This window comes from Vipera ursinii (assembly GCF_947247035.1).
Source record: "Vipera ursinii genome assembly, chromosome: 6".
NCBI classification, from domain to species: Eukaryota; Metazoa; Chordata; class Lepidosauria; order Squamata; family Viperidae; genus Vipera; species Vipera ursinii.
Window position 1 is genome coordinate 1,128,973 of NC_139515.1, and position 16,096 is coordinate 1,145,068.

Below are 16,096 nucleotides of genomic sequence, written 5' to 3' on the forward strand. Positions count from 1 at the left end.
GAAAGAGCCTGTGGCCTAGGGGTTAAAACAACTGCCTAATATATAATTAGCCCAGGTTCGAATCTCAGATAAAGGGTATGACTGACTGATGAGAACAAAATAAGTTCGAAATGGCCATATCAGCCTCCCAAATTCTTTATTAGCAATTTGAATAATTTACACACACACACACACACACACACACACACACACACACACACACACACACACACACACGTGTGTGTGTGTGTGTGTGTGTCACCTCTGTCCTGTCTGTCTGTCTATCTATCTATCTATCTATCTATCTATCTATCTATCTATCTATCTATCTATCTATCTATCTATCCACTTATGTACCTTTCTTAAATTACTAGATCCAGAAATGATCAGTTCAGTCTTCTCTTTTCTCAGCAGAAACACCTTATAAAGTTGCCCTTTCTTGCTTTTATTTCCCATGACCTAATTAGCAGTGGCTTCTATTTTACACGTTTTAATTTAGCTAAAATAAGGCCCACTTCCTCTCTTTTCCTTACCTACCACCCTCCCTGGGGCTGTGTAACGCGCAGCAGTCTCTCTCCCAGATGGAGGCCAACCCTCAGAGTTGGCGCTTGTAACAACTTAGGCAATTTCTCACTCATTGCTGGGATCACTGGGGGAGGAACGGGCAGGACGAAACATTGGGCAAATCTATCAAAAATATCTAAGGCATCTTTAGTAGTCATCCTTGCAAGTGAGATGGCTATTTGCAACATTTCCCAGCAATGGGACGTTTAAATTCTTTCCGGAGGCACAAGACAAATTGAATTCTGTTATATAAACAATTCTGCATGGACATTTCAAAAAAAAACAAAACCCTCACACGTTCATACAATATATAATTTTAAAAAATTCAGAAAAGTTGGTTAATTGTAATGTCCATTTACATCGTTCTTTTTTAGTGAGATAATGTCGCCTCCTGTACTTCCCTTGCGCCACTGCCACAGATCCATCCACGTGCCACACAGAATTAACACACCCCGTAAGTGGCGCCTGGCAGTGTTTGCAGATTGACAAAATCACAAGGGGGGGGGAAAGCCAGGGATGCAATGGGACAACTCGGCGAAGCCACCTCGGCACGGCCAATGTGGCACGAGATCACTAGCCACAGCCAAGTTGCCATGAGACAACTCATTGTGGGAGTTGATCCTTCCCCATTTAAATCTGAACTAAACTGCTGTTTTATTGGTGAACATGATATGCAGTTGGCTTAAGTGGTCGACTCTATAAACATTGTGAACTTGAACCAGATTGTTGTCACATTTGTCTCTGATGCACAATTCTAAAAAACAAACAAAGACACCCACCCTGCTTTTGTGGGCTGTGGAGAGCTTGCTCCTTTGGAAATGTGGACAGAACCGCGATTCTGGGAGGCAGCGTGAAGTCGAACAATTCTGTGAGTCCGTTGTGTAAGGATCCCACGGGACGCAGAGGAGAGAAAAGCCAGCTGAAAGAAAGCACGGGTTTTGCACCCTTGAGTTTGTCTTCTGAACTAATTTCACACGGACTCTCAGCACTCCCTACAGTTACAAAAATGTGTTCAGATCGCCTGTCTTTCTCCTCGACTTCAAAGTCCTTACAAACAGCCCTAAGAGGCGAAGAGATTGCTTAGCTTTCTTGCGAGATTTCTCGGGGATAAATAATTCCTCTGACTGACACAGAGCATGGCTGGGCTGTCCACAAAATGATTCAGTAAAACAAGCAAGCAAAGGGAAAAAATAAATACCACAAAGCAGCTATGCCTGGAATATCCCACACGCTTTTGAAAACTTTTCCTTTGTAAAAAAAAAAAAATCTATTAGATACGGATTATTCATCAGGAAGGCAAATATGCCTGTCCCCAGGATAAGGTTGCAGGATCCAATCTGAATCGGTCACCGGAATCAGAGGTTTCGTCTGGTCGAGAGAAGTTCTTCCTGAGGAACGGGCACGAGTTCGAAAGCTCAGAAGACTAAAACTCTGGTCCGGGTGACTGGCTCAGATTGGATCCTGCAACATTATTTATTGTTTATCATCGTTAACTGACAGCATATATTTTTAAAAATGTCTTTGTAATAGGGAAATAGAAGATCGATATCCTATTTCTCTTGTTTGCCCCAGTTTGCTGCTCTCTTCTTTTTTTTCAGAAAAACAATTTATTTATGTATTAACGGGAAAGGAAGTATATAGAGTATGTCTATTAAACATGAAGAAACATTCACAGTTATGGAAGGAAGGAAAGGGTAAAAAAAAAAATACGTTGAGGACTTCAGAAAACCTATTAATGACATGTGGTAATTACAGCAGGGGAAACATGAGAATTATATATTAGGGGAGACATGATAGCAGCGTTCCAATATGAATCAGCATGAATCAGACGGCGTTTTCCTCCTTAGAAGTAGCATCCAGAGGAGGAGATGGTGCGTGCCCTCAGAGGCCCCCCTGTCCAAGAACATAGAAGCGATCAAGTCTTAGAGCTGGAAGAAAGCCTTTGGTGATCCTTGTAGATCTTCTCCAACTTGTTGGTTCTATCTCATCGTGCACAGGGCAGACATAAGGAAGGAACGTGGCTTAAACTGAACGGCAGGCAGGCCGGTTTCATCACGGTCTTCTTCTTGATGCCATCTGGAAGCCAACATCAACTCTGGTAACTTATGAAATGGGAAAAGGAAGCAAAGACGGTTGAGATAAGTTTACGTCTCCTGGTTGAGATGCTGGTTCAGGGTTGTAACCCCTTAGCTGAAGAGGAAGCCTGTCCCTGTGATGGCTTCCCAAGCTGAGTGTGGAGAGCATCCATGATGTCATGTAATTTTTGGTCAATCTGGGTGACCTGTTGGGAAACCAGAAGGCACACCGTCTGTCACTTTGCTGATTGAGGCATATGTCAATCATCCTTCAAACCAGGAATTGATTCTCGTGCTAAATCTGCCAAGAACTTGTTTTATGGCAGGGAGGGGGAACCAGGGCCCTTTCATGGCTTGTGGACTTCAACTCCCAGAATTCCTGAGCCAGCCAGGTTGGCTTAGGAATTCTGGGAGCTGAAGTCCACAAGGGCCACGCTTCCCCATCCCTGTTTTATGGAATGGATTTCAAAGAAGAAATAACAGCAAACCGGATCACACTTCCAGCAACAGAACAACTTTTCCACTGAGCTTTTAGATTGTGATAGCTTAAACACAACCAGTCCATTAAAAACCAGGTGATTATTCTGGTACAACCACAGAAATATTTTCATTATTATATCTGGGAGCTAATTTCTCTTACAGATCCAGTCAAATGAACATTTCAATTAATTGTAATCCCAGACAAACATTGAAACAATAGGAAATCCTATTCATATTTTCAGACACGGAGCATTAGGCATTAATTGTCACATTGGAAAAAGCCCCCCCCCCGCCTCCCCACCATGCATTTTCCAGCAATACCAAAGCCATGATAAAACCTGGGATTTTTAAGATTATTATTATTATTTTTCTTGCAAAGGGGTAAAATGAAAATCCTGCCAAAAAAAAAAAAGTAAGAATACTTACTTTGGCACAAAACCAGGAACTCTTAAGGGAGGGGGTTCAGAAATGGCAAGATGGTATCTCTAACTGAAGTCTAGTTGAAGTCCTGCACATTTTTAACACTGCCTTTGCTTTTTTTTTAAAAAAAAAATTAGTTTTATTCATTTATAACACAAAGCGTGAAAATACAAAAGCAAATAGTAGGGTACAACAGTAGAGAAAGGCAAAACAAAAAAGGTGTGAAAAAGTGGGGGGGAGAGAGAGAGACACAAAAGGCGTTGACTTCCGACTCTGCCTGTTGCAGTAAAATCAGACATTAAAATCAAATCTCAACTTTTTACATTGCTATAGTAGCGCGCACTCGCCATTTCTCTTCCGGCAAGTCAGTCTAATTGGTAATACCCAGTTTTCTTTCCATTAGACCCGGAAGGAAAGTTTCTAGTTTAATCTTTATGTTCACTTTAAGAATTTTCTCCATTAATACATGAATTCTACTCCCATAGGATTTGCCGAGGCCTCTTCATACAACCTGCATAAAACTTGCCTTGTTACTTTAAGAACCTAGTTTAATGGCTTAACCTAGTTTTTGCCTCGTTTTAAAACCCTTTTCTTGCCATGATTGTTCAGTAAATCACTGCAATGGTGAAGTGAATCAGGCAGTTGTTAAACGAATCCCGCTCGTCTCCCCCTCCCCTCCCCCCCCATTGACTTTGCAGGGAAGGTTGCAAACGGTGATGAAACGATCCTGGGATTTTGCAGCCATCACAAATACACCCTGATTGCCAAGTGGCCAATTTTTCGTTATTATAAATATTTATTTTTTTTATTTTTCCATTTCTTCCACAAACAAATCCACAAAAATACCGCAATACATAAATACATACTCGTAAGTTTGGGTGCTGCTCGTCCATTTCCCCTTTCACTGTATCCACCCTCCAGACTCACTTAACCACCGTGTTCCTAACTGAACAACGGATTCACTTGACAACTCTGGCAAGAGAAGCTCATACAATGGGGCAACTTAACAACTGCCTGACAGAAATCTCAGGCTCAATGGCAGTCATCGACGGAGGAGCACCTGTCCGGTGCTTTTGTTCATGGTGTCTTTTCCTTCCGGCAACAGTGCCTGAAAAGCACATCTTCCCCGTCCCCTCCCGGTCATCTGGGATTGTCCGCTGGGCTCCTCCCGTAACGGTGGCTCTCCGCTTCCTCCGTTGCCCGTGGCAGGGATCCGCGTGTGTGAGAACCTGGAGGCCTCACCAATCCAGGGCAGAGGTCAAGGCTGGGACCCCGGAGGCGTCTTTTCCTGGCACGGCCCTGGTCCCTCCCAGTGGGCCTCGGATGCTTACACAGCTGTGAGGGCCTGGAGGATTTAAAGCAGGGAGACCCCAGGCTGAGACCCCTCATCCCAAGGAATTTTTCTTCAGATTCTATGACTTTTGTTTTTTTAAAGGAAAGCCTTTGCAAATACCAGCTGTGTCAGGATATCTTGGCAGGTCCTTGAGTCTGGAATAAATGCTTCTCATATAAGCCTTTCAACTTTCCATCCTGATCTCTAACTCAGCAAAACGTTTTCTGAGAGAGGACATGGCAATTCTCTGGGTAGAATAACAACAATAACAACAACAACAACAGAACAGAATACAAAGACCTACAAATAGAAATAGGAAGACTGTGGCAAAGGCAAGCAAGGGTAGTACCAACAGTAATAGGCTCCTGGGATGCAATCCCAAAACAACTGGAGCACCACTTGGACACCATCATCGGCATTGACAAGTTCGCTGTAAAGTCGCGTGCTTCACATAGAGACGGACACAGAGCTGGGGTAAAGATGAGTTTATTCTGAACAGAACGAACTGGGGAAACAGGGAAGCCTGGCGTCTATTTGTACCTGCCCAGGTGGATGGCATCCAATCAGTTCAAACCTGGGCTTCCTGCCAGTGCAGGTGACAATGGGTGTAGATCCTGGCGTCCCACCAGGCTGACCATGCCTGGGGCTGTCAACAGCTTAAGTCATTAGGCTTATCCTGAGTGGGCAGTCATCGCCCGGAGCTGTCCAGCCCCTCTGCTGATCTGCACCATCAGCCTCCTGCTGTGCTGTCCTTTGTGTATGCTGGGAGGCATACACTGCATTCGCCATCAGTCAATTGCAAAAGGTGGCCTTACTAGGAGCTGCTTCCATCCTGCGACGAGATCTGTAATACCATCAAACATCCACACCTGCCTATCCCGGGTCCTTGGTAAGGACTCGATAGGTAGACAAAAATGCCAAATCCAGTCTGAACATCTGGCTGACTGTGCGATGATCAATAATAATAACAACAACAGCAACAACAACAGCAACAACAATCCCAAAACAACTGGAGCACCACTTGAACACCATTGGCATTGACAAATTGGCCATCAGTCATTTGCAAAAGGCGGCCTTCCTAGGAACTGCTTCCATTCTGCGACGAGATCTCCCTGTTGCGTGTCACCTTCTTGCCACTTTCCCTCACTAATGGACCAATCATTTCCTTAGCTTTTTTCTTATTTTTTTATGATGACAGTTGCTGTAAGGAAAAATGGAGGACGCAATATTTGAGGGCTTGGAGCAGGGGGTCTTCAAACGTGGCCCTTTTATGACTCGTGGACTTCAACTCCCAGAATTCCTCAGCCAGGCACAAGTCATAAAAGGGCCAAGTTTGAAGACCCCTGGCTTGGAGAGAAAAGGATGAATTAATGAATTACAAGGAATTAAACAAATACCTACAACACACATCCCTCTATGCTTTCACACTGCAGCAACAGTTTTATTAATAATAAAATAATAATAAGGTTTGAAGACTCAGTTGTGTTTCTAGGATAGGACAAGCCCCCCCCTCCAAATATTCCTTGCATGGGCCCAACAGTGGGAAACGGGTTATTTTTATTTCTCATTGAAAAGCCCCCCAGAGGCGTCTGGCTGGCCAATGGGAGGGATGGAGCTGTTGACTAAGGTAGCCTTGACCCGATCTTATCACTTAAATAAAACACTAGAATGGACCAAAGACAGACGTCAAGGGGGTGGGGTGGGGCTTCAAATACTATGCTAGGGAGATCCAGTTTCCACAATTTCTTTCCATGGGGATTGCCACGAAGGGTCAGGCAGAAATGGGGGGAGAGGGAGGAGGGAAAACTAGCCTTTCGCCCATGGGATAATCTTGTTTGAGTTTCCCATTAGTTCTTATCTGTGATTTGCCATCATTTCCCAGCTCTCCCTTCCTTTCTCCAAAACAGGCCCACCCGGTCTTAGGTTAGGTGTTCGAGGGCTCTGCTGACCTGGATCACAGGAACGGGGTTTTGTTTTTTTTAATAATAATAATAATAAAAAAAGACAAAGTTCCATTTGTTTTGGTTTCCATCTACCTTTCCTGTTTCAATTCACACACGCAAGAATCTTGTTTCCTGCCCCCCATCAGCCACTGCAAAGGGATCTCTTTGGGGGGTGGGAAAGAAAGGGGAAAAAGTTTAAAAATGAACATTTTTTTTTCCATGAGAAAAAAAGAGATAGAGGTAGCTCCCCCCCCCACGACATACGTTTCTTTTTAAAGAAAAGGACGGCCATCAGCTTAATTATTAATTATTAATATTAATTATTCTGCATTTATCTAAGAGTAGGTCCAGTGTGCCTTTTTTCCCTGGCTACGTAGACAAGTGCAAAATGAATTGGTTAAACTGTATGCTTTAATTGATTAAAACGTTTGTTTGTTTGTTTATATCTCACCCTTTTATTTTTGCAAAGAAGTTAAGGTGGTGAAGATGCCTAACATTCCTTCCTCCTCCTATTTTTCCCAACAACAACAACCCTGCGAGGTGGGTTGGGCCAAGAGACAGGGACTGGCCGAAAGTCACCCAGCTGGCTTTCATGGTTAAAGTCGGACTAGAACAGGGGTCTTCAAACTTGGCAACTTTTAAGACTTGTGGACTTCAACTCCCAGAATTCCTCAGCCAATCAGGCCTCCCATTTCCTAGTCTGATGCCTTAACCACTAGATCAAACTGGCTCTCGTTTGATTAAATTTGATAATTTCGATTAAGTAATAATTCTACTTGTGCATCACTGTATAAAATCACACGTTGCCCTTGGCGATATTCACTGAAATACATACTGCAGGATTCAATCTGAGTCAGTCACCGGGTCCAGAAATTTGATGACCAACTCAGAATTGAATTCTGCAACGTTGTGCTGGGACACGTATAGCGTGTTCAGAAAGTATTTAGACCCCTTCACTTTTGTCAATTTTGTTATGCTGCAGCCCGATTCTGCAGTTGTGGAAATTCATTTTTTTCCCTCACTAAACTGTATATTTGCCTTCGTTTGTGAAATACATAGTCTATAGACAGAAGTGAAGGTGAACATCACTGGAGGTTTTTAAGAAGAGACTGAACAGTCACTTGTCTGAGATGGTATATATGGGCTCTTCTGCTTGAGTAGGGGGCTGGACTAGAAGACCTCCAAGGTCCCTTCCATCTCTATTCTATTCTATTCTATTCTATTCTATTCTATTCTATTCTATTCTATTCTATTCTATTCTATTCTATTCTATTCTATTCTATTCTATTCTGTATTTCTATATTCTATTCTATTCTATTCTATTCTATTCTATTCTATTCTATTCTATTCTAATATTATTCTATTCTATTCTATTCTATTCTATTCTATTCTATTCTATTCTATTCTATTCTATTCTATTCTATTCTATTCTATTTTATCCTATCCTATTCTATTCTATTCTGTATTTCTATATTCTATTCTATTCTAATATTATTCTATTCTATTCTATTCTATTCTATTCTATTCTATTCTATTCTATTCTATTCTATTCTATTCTATTCTATTCTATTCTGTATTTCTATATTCTATTCTATTCTATTCTATTTTATTCTATTCTATTCTATTCTATTCTATTCTATTCTATTCTATTCTATTCTATTCTATTCTATTCTATTCTGTATTTCTATATTCCTATTCCTATTCTATTCCTATTCCGTATTCTATTCTATTCTATTCTATTCTATTCTATTCTATTCTATTCTATTCTATTCTATTCTATTCTACTCTACTCTACTCTACTCTACTCTACTCTACTCTACTCTACTCTACTCTACTCTACTCTTCCAGCAGGTCTGCATGAGAACTGATCCAGAAAATAAGGTGATTATTTCACCAGCACCATGAATATTCTAATCTGGAATGAATTGATTTGTTGCACAGGAAAATGTAAACTATCGCTGGATTTTACTTTACAATATTTTAGTTTACAGTAAAATAACATTTTATTGTATTCTGCTTTTGCTCTGTACGAATGGTTTCAGTTCCCTAGTGAATCGAAATGCCTTTTGAAAAGAAGACATAAATGTATCAAATACTAATAACCCATAAATTCACAGTTCAATGTAAAAACAAGTCATCTGCACACAACTTCCATTCTCACAAACTTTATCTCTCTTTTCCACCTGCCTCACCTTGGTTTGATATCTGGGCAATGGAGTGAGTATGGAAAGATAAATATTTCATTTCCTTCACCCCCCTGGAGCTGAACAAAATACAGCAAAATATAGAATACAGAATAAAAGAGTTGGAAGGGACCTTGGAGGTCTTTTAGTTCAACCCCCTGCTCAGGCAGGAGACCCTGTACCATTTCAGACAGATGGCAATCCAATTTCTTCTTAAAAACCTCCAGTGATGGAGCATCCACAGCTTTTGGAGGCAGGTTGTTCCACTGGTTGATTGTTCTCACGGTCAGGAAGCTTCTCCTTAGTTGTATAGTTGCTTCTCTCCTTGATTAGTTTCCATCTGATCCTTCTTGTCCTGCCTTCAAGTGCTCTGGAGAATAGCTTGACTCCCTCTTCTTTGCGGCAGCCCCTGAGATATTGGAAGCCTGCTATCATGTCACCCCTGGTCCTTCTCTTCATTAAACTGGACATAAGATCTGGACCATGATAACCAGCACCTTGAATTGGATCCAGAAGTCTACACAATAGCTCTCACAAAACCAGTTGTCGTCACTTCTGACTTGTCTTCAAGGGCAGCCCCATGTAGGATGAATTGTGTTAATCCAATAGAATGTCTATCTTGTTTTAGGCAAATGTGTATTAATGACGTCTTTCTGTCCTTCTTGTGATACTTTGCTTAGGACGGCAACGTGGGTGTGCCCCCATTTTAGAAAGCAGACTGGTCCAAAGTTGCCCCCCAAACTCTCATTCTTGAAGGTGGATCTTGGTTTCCCCACTCCTATCTCACTACTTTAATTACGGTGCGTTATCAAGATTTCCCCCCATTATCTCTGATCAGAGGTATATAGAACTGATTGGTTACATACCATCAGAACCAATGGCTGATTCTCAGTGACCATACAGATTTTCTCCATGAATGTGGAACTAGAACTATGAAAATATTTTTATTGTCATTATTAAAAGTATTTAATTCATTAGTTAAAACTAATTTGCTCAATTAGTAGTTAATAGGTAGCTAGTAGGCAACATTGTCACGTTTCCACATATTTTAAAAAGATGTGCAGTGCTAAAATATCTGGAAATAGTGATGTATTGATCTGTTTGACCTTCAATGAAAGTCTTAAACAGGAAAAAGATGCTGGTGAATAATAGCCCCGAAGGTGTTTTTCAAAAGCGAAATGTTTTCAAGGAAAAAACCTCAAGAAAATTCAATTGCCTTTTGGAAAAATACCTTTGGGTTAACCATGACGTGGATGAACGAGAATCTCCATATACGATTTGGTGAATAATAGGATAAAATAGGAACTGGAATAATTATGCAACAATCTTTATAAGCTGTAGAATAATTCTGATTAAACTGCTCCAAATCGACGGTGCAATTCTCAGCTCTGTGACATTCAGTAGAGTACCCCACTGTAGGCCTGCATAGAAATCTAGTCTTAATGTAGTAACAATGGAGCTTCTGATTTACAGCTTCAGAGTTGCTTTGGTATAGAAAAGACCCCCACAAGAACCAATTAGAACCCTATTTCTTCTCTAATAGATCTCACAAGTTATGAATCTGTGATTTTTTTTTTATGGCGCAGCCCATCAGCATGAGTTTAATCGGTCACCTGATAGGATTTCACTGCATAGGAAGGATAATCTGACTGTTCTTCTATTCATCTAACTCAAGTCCGTGCAAAATTCCACAAGCTAAATTTCATCTGTGTGACATTTCCCTGCCAGGGTCCTAATGTGGAGAGGTTCCAGAGGGGTTCCCCCAAAAAATATCAATTGGGTCTCTTTTGAAAGTGAGAGAGGCTCACAGTTGTGCCTTCCAGCCCTGGATCATGGAGAACGCCAATCAATAATTGCAGTGAAAATTAAGGTCACTCAAAATCCCTCACCCTCACCAAAGATACACCCAAGTTACACCCTCCCTCCACAATTTTTTTTGTTTGTTTTGCTTCTGTGGCTGCAGATGAAAAGGCATGAGCGATTGCCATAAGGGGGAGAAGCTCTCCTGCCAAGCCACCATTCCTTTCTTTGACAGCGTCAGGTCAAGAGCCACGAGGGGGGAGGAAGCAAAAGTTGATTTTGCTTTGCTTTATTTCTGAGAAAATGGCTTGTCCACAAGCGCTGCAGAGGCTCAACATTTCGAAGGGAAAAGTCACCATCCCTAAGATTTCAGATACTTTTCATCGTAACTGACTCAGAAATAGACCAGCAGAATAAAGACCCAAAGTCACAGAGCTGATTTAATAAGGGTGCAAAAGCTTTGCGTGGGCGTTCCCTAAATTGCCAAGGAAGGTGGAAATAATAACTGCAATTAATAATTATTAATAAAATGAAAATAAAGGATCTTACAGTCCAAACTAGGCGGTCCTCGACTTCCGACAAGGGAGGCCAAAATTTCAGTTGCTAAAGCGAGACAGTTGTTAAGTGAATTTTGCCCCATCTTACGACATTTCTTGTCACATTTGTTAAGCGAATCATTGTTAAGTGAGTAACACAGTTATTGTCTGGCTTCCCCACTGACTCTGCTGGTCAGAAGGTCGCAAATGGGGACCACATGACCCCAGGACACGGCGAGCGTCATAAATACGAGTCAGTTGTTAAGGGTCTGAATTCTGATCACGTGATCATGGGGATACTGCAAGTCATAAGTGTGAAAAACGGTCATTAGTCACTGTTTCCAGTGCCATTGTAACTTTGAACAACCAGATTTTGGCTTCTTCTTTTCACAGCAAAATAATCTTTTATTAGCATCCTCTAACCCAGGGGTCTTCAAACTTGGCCCTTTTAATGACTTGTGGACTTCAACTCCCAGAATTCCTCAGCCAGGAATTCTGGGAGTTGAAGTCCACAAGTCATAAAAGGGCCAAGTCTGAAGACGCCTGCTCTAATCCAATGTTTCTCAACTTCGGCAGCTTTTCAGACCTGTGGACTTCAACTCCCAGATAATAAATTTATTATTAAATACATGAATATACATACACTAATTGGAATATTGGACCTGGAGAGGAGGACCAGAAAAATAATGCCAATGAATCCACACAGCAATATTGACAGACTCTACTTATCAAGGAAAATAGGCAGGCGTATAAAGTTGCAAGTACATCTGCCTTTTTAAATGTTTTATTTATTTGTTCCAAGGAAAGGATTTTCTATTGCAAATCCAGGTCGTCGAACGAACACAAAATACCGATGACCTCACTTATTGTTCACTGGTATTATTTGCTAACCGCAATATCGATTTGTTTATCAGATTTTTTTTTTGCCCACTTCAGTCGACAGGATCTGGAGGGTCACAGAACCAACGTAAGGAAAGCGGTAAAATATCCTTTTGATGGTACGAGTCTAAGATGACGGAGCTGCCACCGGAACACAAGAGTTAAGACTTTATTTAAAGGGATGTTTTTACAGTGACTGTAAAGCAAGCCATTGCGGTCGTTAACCGAATCACGTGGTTGTTAGGAAAGTCAACCTCAAGACCAGATGTTTGCTTGACTGCGTCTTGCAGAAGCGGGTCCCTACCGATGACTCAATTGTTCAAAGCTCTCCAACTGCACAGCCAAACTATTTATTTTTAGAGTTTTGAAAATATAAACATATTTGTGTTTGGAAAGATGAAAACGGCTTCAGCAAAGCCTTCTTGGAGAAGCTCAGCCTTGTCGGCTTGGTCCGTGGGGAGAGGGAAAGGGTGGAGTTCAAAAGGACCATAATTTAATTCCTGAAAAGGAACTTCTTTGGCTGTTTATTTTCTTCAGCTTGTGTCATAAGTGCAGGCAACGCTGGTAGCAGAGGAGAAGCAGGAGAGTTCCAGAGAAGGAAATTTTCAGAAAGTCAAAAAGGAAACACGGCAGAACGGAATCAGGGGCCGAGATGCAGAGCACTGGGGTTTGCATTTAACAGAATAATAAAAGAGTTGGAAGGGACCTTTGAGGTCTTCTAGTCCAGCCCCCTGCCCAAACGAGAGACCCTATACCAATCCAGACAAGTGGCTGTCCAATAATAATAACAACAGCATGAGGAACGAAGGAGAGGCACGCTCCTTGCACAAAGCTGCAACTAACTTTATGACAATATCCTCCTATCTTGTGTTATTCTCTGCAGTATTCCGGTAAGTTCCAGCCGGAGAGGGCAGAATAAGAATAGCTGCATTGACTTTTACGTTTCCTCTCTCTCTTGGGTTTCAGCCAGGCTTTGTTGTTGTTGTTTTGCGTTTAATTTTTAACCTGTGGGTTTTGCTTTTTCTAAAAAAAAACAAAAACACAATGAGATCAGGGGCCGTGGAACCGTCTTACTGGAAAAGAACAAAAAGCTGGACAGAAGGCAGATCCGTGGACGCTTTCCGTGGGAAATCTGTGGGTGAGGAAATTATTTTGTGGCCCAGCGACTGAGGCGACTCTTCTGAGGGGCAGCCAGAGAGTTGCCCTGCCTTCCTCGGTCGCCAGATTTACAAAGGAGACAACCCGGTTTCTGGCTTCTTCTTTTGCTAGCATCCTCTGTCTGATCCAATGTTTCTCAACTTCGGCAGCTTTTAAGACCCGTGGGGAGGGCCTTCTCTGTGGGCGCCCCGGCTTTGTGGAACCAACTGCCGGTGGAGCTCCGGATGGCACCGGATCTCCGCTCCTTCCGGCGCGGGTTAAAGACCCATTTATTCGAACAAGCTGGCCTGGCCTGATGGGGGAATGTTAGGGTTTTAATGGGTTTTATATTTGATTGTTTTAATTGGGCAATTTATTTAATCTTTTTTTAACTTTTGTATTTCTATTTATATGCCCTGTTCACCGCCCTGAGTCCTTCGGGAGAAGGACGGTATAAAAATCCAATTAATTATTATTATTATTATTATTAATAATAATAATAATAATAATAATAATAATAATAATAATAATAATAATAATAATAATAATAATTCCCCAGCAAGGAGGCCAGCCGGGGAATTTCTGGGGGCTGAAACTCACCTGTACATAATACATTTATTATTAAATAAATTAATATGCACCACATAAACAAAATAAGTAAATAAATATTGAATGAATTAAATAATGATTCTGCCATCCCCTTTAAAACCAGGCAGTTGAGAAGGGGCAAGGGGGGACACGATAGCAGTCTTCCAATCTCTCAGGGGCTGCCCCAAAGAAGAGGCAGTCGAGCTATCCTCCAAAGCGCCTGAAGGCAAGACAAGAAGCAACGGATGGAAACTCATCAAGGAGAGAAGCAACCCAGAACTGAGGAGAAATTTCCTGACAGTGAGGACAATTAACCAGTGGAACTCCTTGCCTCCAGAAGCGGTGAATGCTCCCAACACTGGAGGTTTTTAAGAGACTGGACAGCCATTTGACTGAAATAGTATAGGGTTTCCTGCCTGAGCAGGGGGTTAGACTAGATGACCTCCAAGGGACTTCCATCATCATCATCATCATCATCATCATCATCATCATCATCATCATTATTATTATTATTATTGAAGGTCTTAAGGGTCTGACCATTTTTCTTTCCCGCCAGAAGTGACGAGCTCAGCTTAGCTCTCAGCAGCTGGGGACCGAGCCCACCCGTCAGCCTTTCAAGTCGCTTGGCTTCCTGAACAAAGTGACTTACGACCAGCTTTCCCACTTACGACCCTTGTGGCATCCCCATGGTCACGTGGTCAAAATTCGGACGCTTGGCAACTGACCCGCACTTCTGACGGTTGCAGGGCCCCGGGATCAGGTGACCCCCGTCTGTAACCGTCCCAGCTGGCTTCCGACAAGCAAAGTCAATGGGGGGGGGGCAGCCAGATTCACTTAATGACTTCACGATTCGCTTAACGACTGCGGTGATTGTGTGGCGAGAACGGCGGGGCAAAAAACACAGGCAAAACTCACTGAACAGCTGTCTCGCTTAGCGGCTGAAAGTTTGGCTTCAGCTGCGGTTGTAAGTCAAGGACTTCCCGCATGCGGAAATATGGTCTGTCCCCCAATATGACATTTGGAAATCTGTCAGGCCAGCAGCCTAGCAGCAGCTGAGCATGTCCCCCCCCTTTTTTCAAAATCTGTGAGCAGCGGGGTATGTGTGTGTGTGTGTGTGTGTCTGAGAAGTTTGGCTGTGGCATTTTCAAAGCTATGCAATCAACTTCAAACACACACACACACACACACACACACACAGAGCATTCATTTGCTAAATGGGAGCAGTATAGGGTGCTGAGTATAGACACAGAAATTGCTAGTTGTGTAGCTCTGGCTCCAATCCTCTTTCTTCTCCCAGAGAAGTTAATCTGCTGATGGCTCTTAATCAGCAGGTTACTACCGAACCTCCTCCTCCTCCTCCCCCTCCCCCTCTTCCTCCTGCTCCTCCTTGTTCTTCTTCTTCCTCCTCTTCTTCTTCTTCCTCCTCCTCCTCCTCCTCCTCCATCATTCCACAATCCCTACTCCCTTCTAGCACCGATGATGTTATCTAGTTAAGGTAATGAAACATCTGCCAGAAAACAAGCAAGGTCAGAGAGCACCAAGGACCCCACAGTCCTCCTCCTCCTCCTCCTCCTCCCCCTCCCCCTCCTCTTTTCTCTTCCTTCTTCCTCTAGCTTCTGCACCACCATGGAAAAGCAAAAAATAAATAAAATAAAAATCTTCCCCGGAGCAGGGCTTCTGAAAAGTTAGCATCCTCGGGGAATACCGCGTCAAGCATGGGACGCCTCTTTTACAGGGTTCCAGTTGTCGCAGCAAATGCCTTTCAATGCCTCTGAAATGCCTCGGTGTGTTCCGGTGGGCCACGCAGCCCACGTGCTCTGGGCAGTTGTCCTTCTGGCTGTTGGGGCCAAACGGCTTTGTAACTCTCGGGAAACAGGTGTTCATCGGAAGGTAGGGTCACAAAAGCCAAGGTGGAGCCCTCCAGAGTGTGACCAAAGCTCAGCTCGTGGCACAGATGAAAGAGCGGGGGCACTTTGCTCGGACCCTTCTAGCCGCCATCTTGCCCTTTTTGACCCTTTTCTGGAGAGACCCCTGCAAGGGCAGCCACAGACAAGAATAGTGACTGGACTCCATTTTTCGATTACATTTATGTTGGTTGTTAAATGAGTCGCTGTGATTGCTAAGTGAATCCCACAATTGTTAAGGGAATCACATGGCCATAAGTTTGAATCAGTTTATC

General features: G+C 42.7%; 1 protein-coding gene across 1 annotated transcript in view; it reads right to left on the reverse strand.

The window, feature by feature from the left end:
* Nucleotides 1–2,713: 2,713 nt before the first annotated feature.
* Nucleotides 2,714–16,096, reverse strand: part of LOC310642720 (potassium voltage-gated channel subfamily KQT member 1-like) — a gene marked incomplete at its 3' end in the record, with an annotated part of 165,453 nt that continues 152,070 nt past the window's right edge. Inside the window, exon 17 of the mRNA XM_083366607.1 lies at nucleotides 2,714–2,824. Coding sequence (XP_083222733.1) covers nucleotides 2,714–2,824 — 111 coding nt within the window. The remainder of the gene's footprint in view (nucleotides 2,825–16,096) is intronic.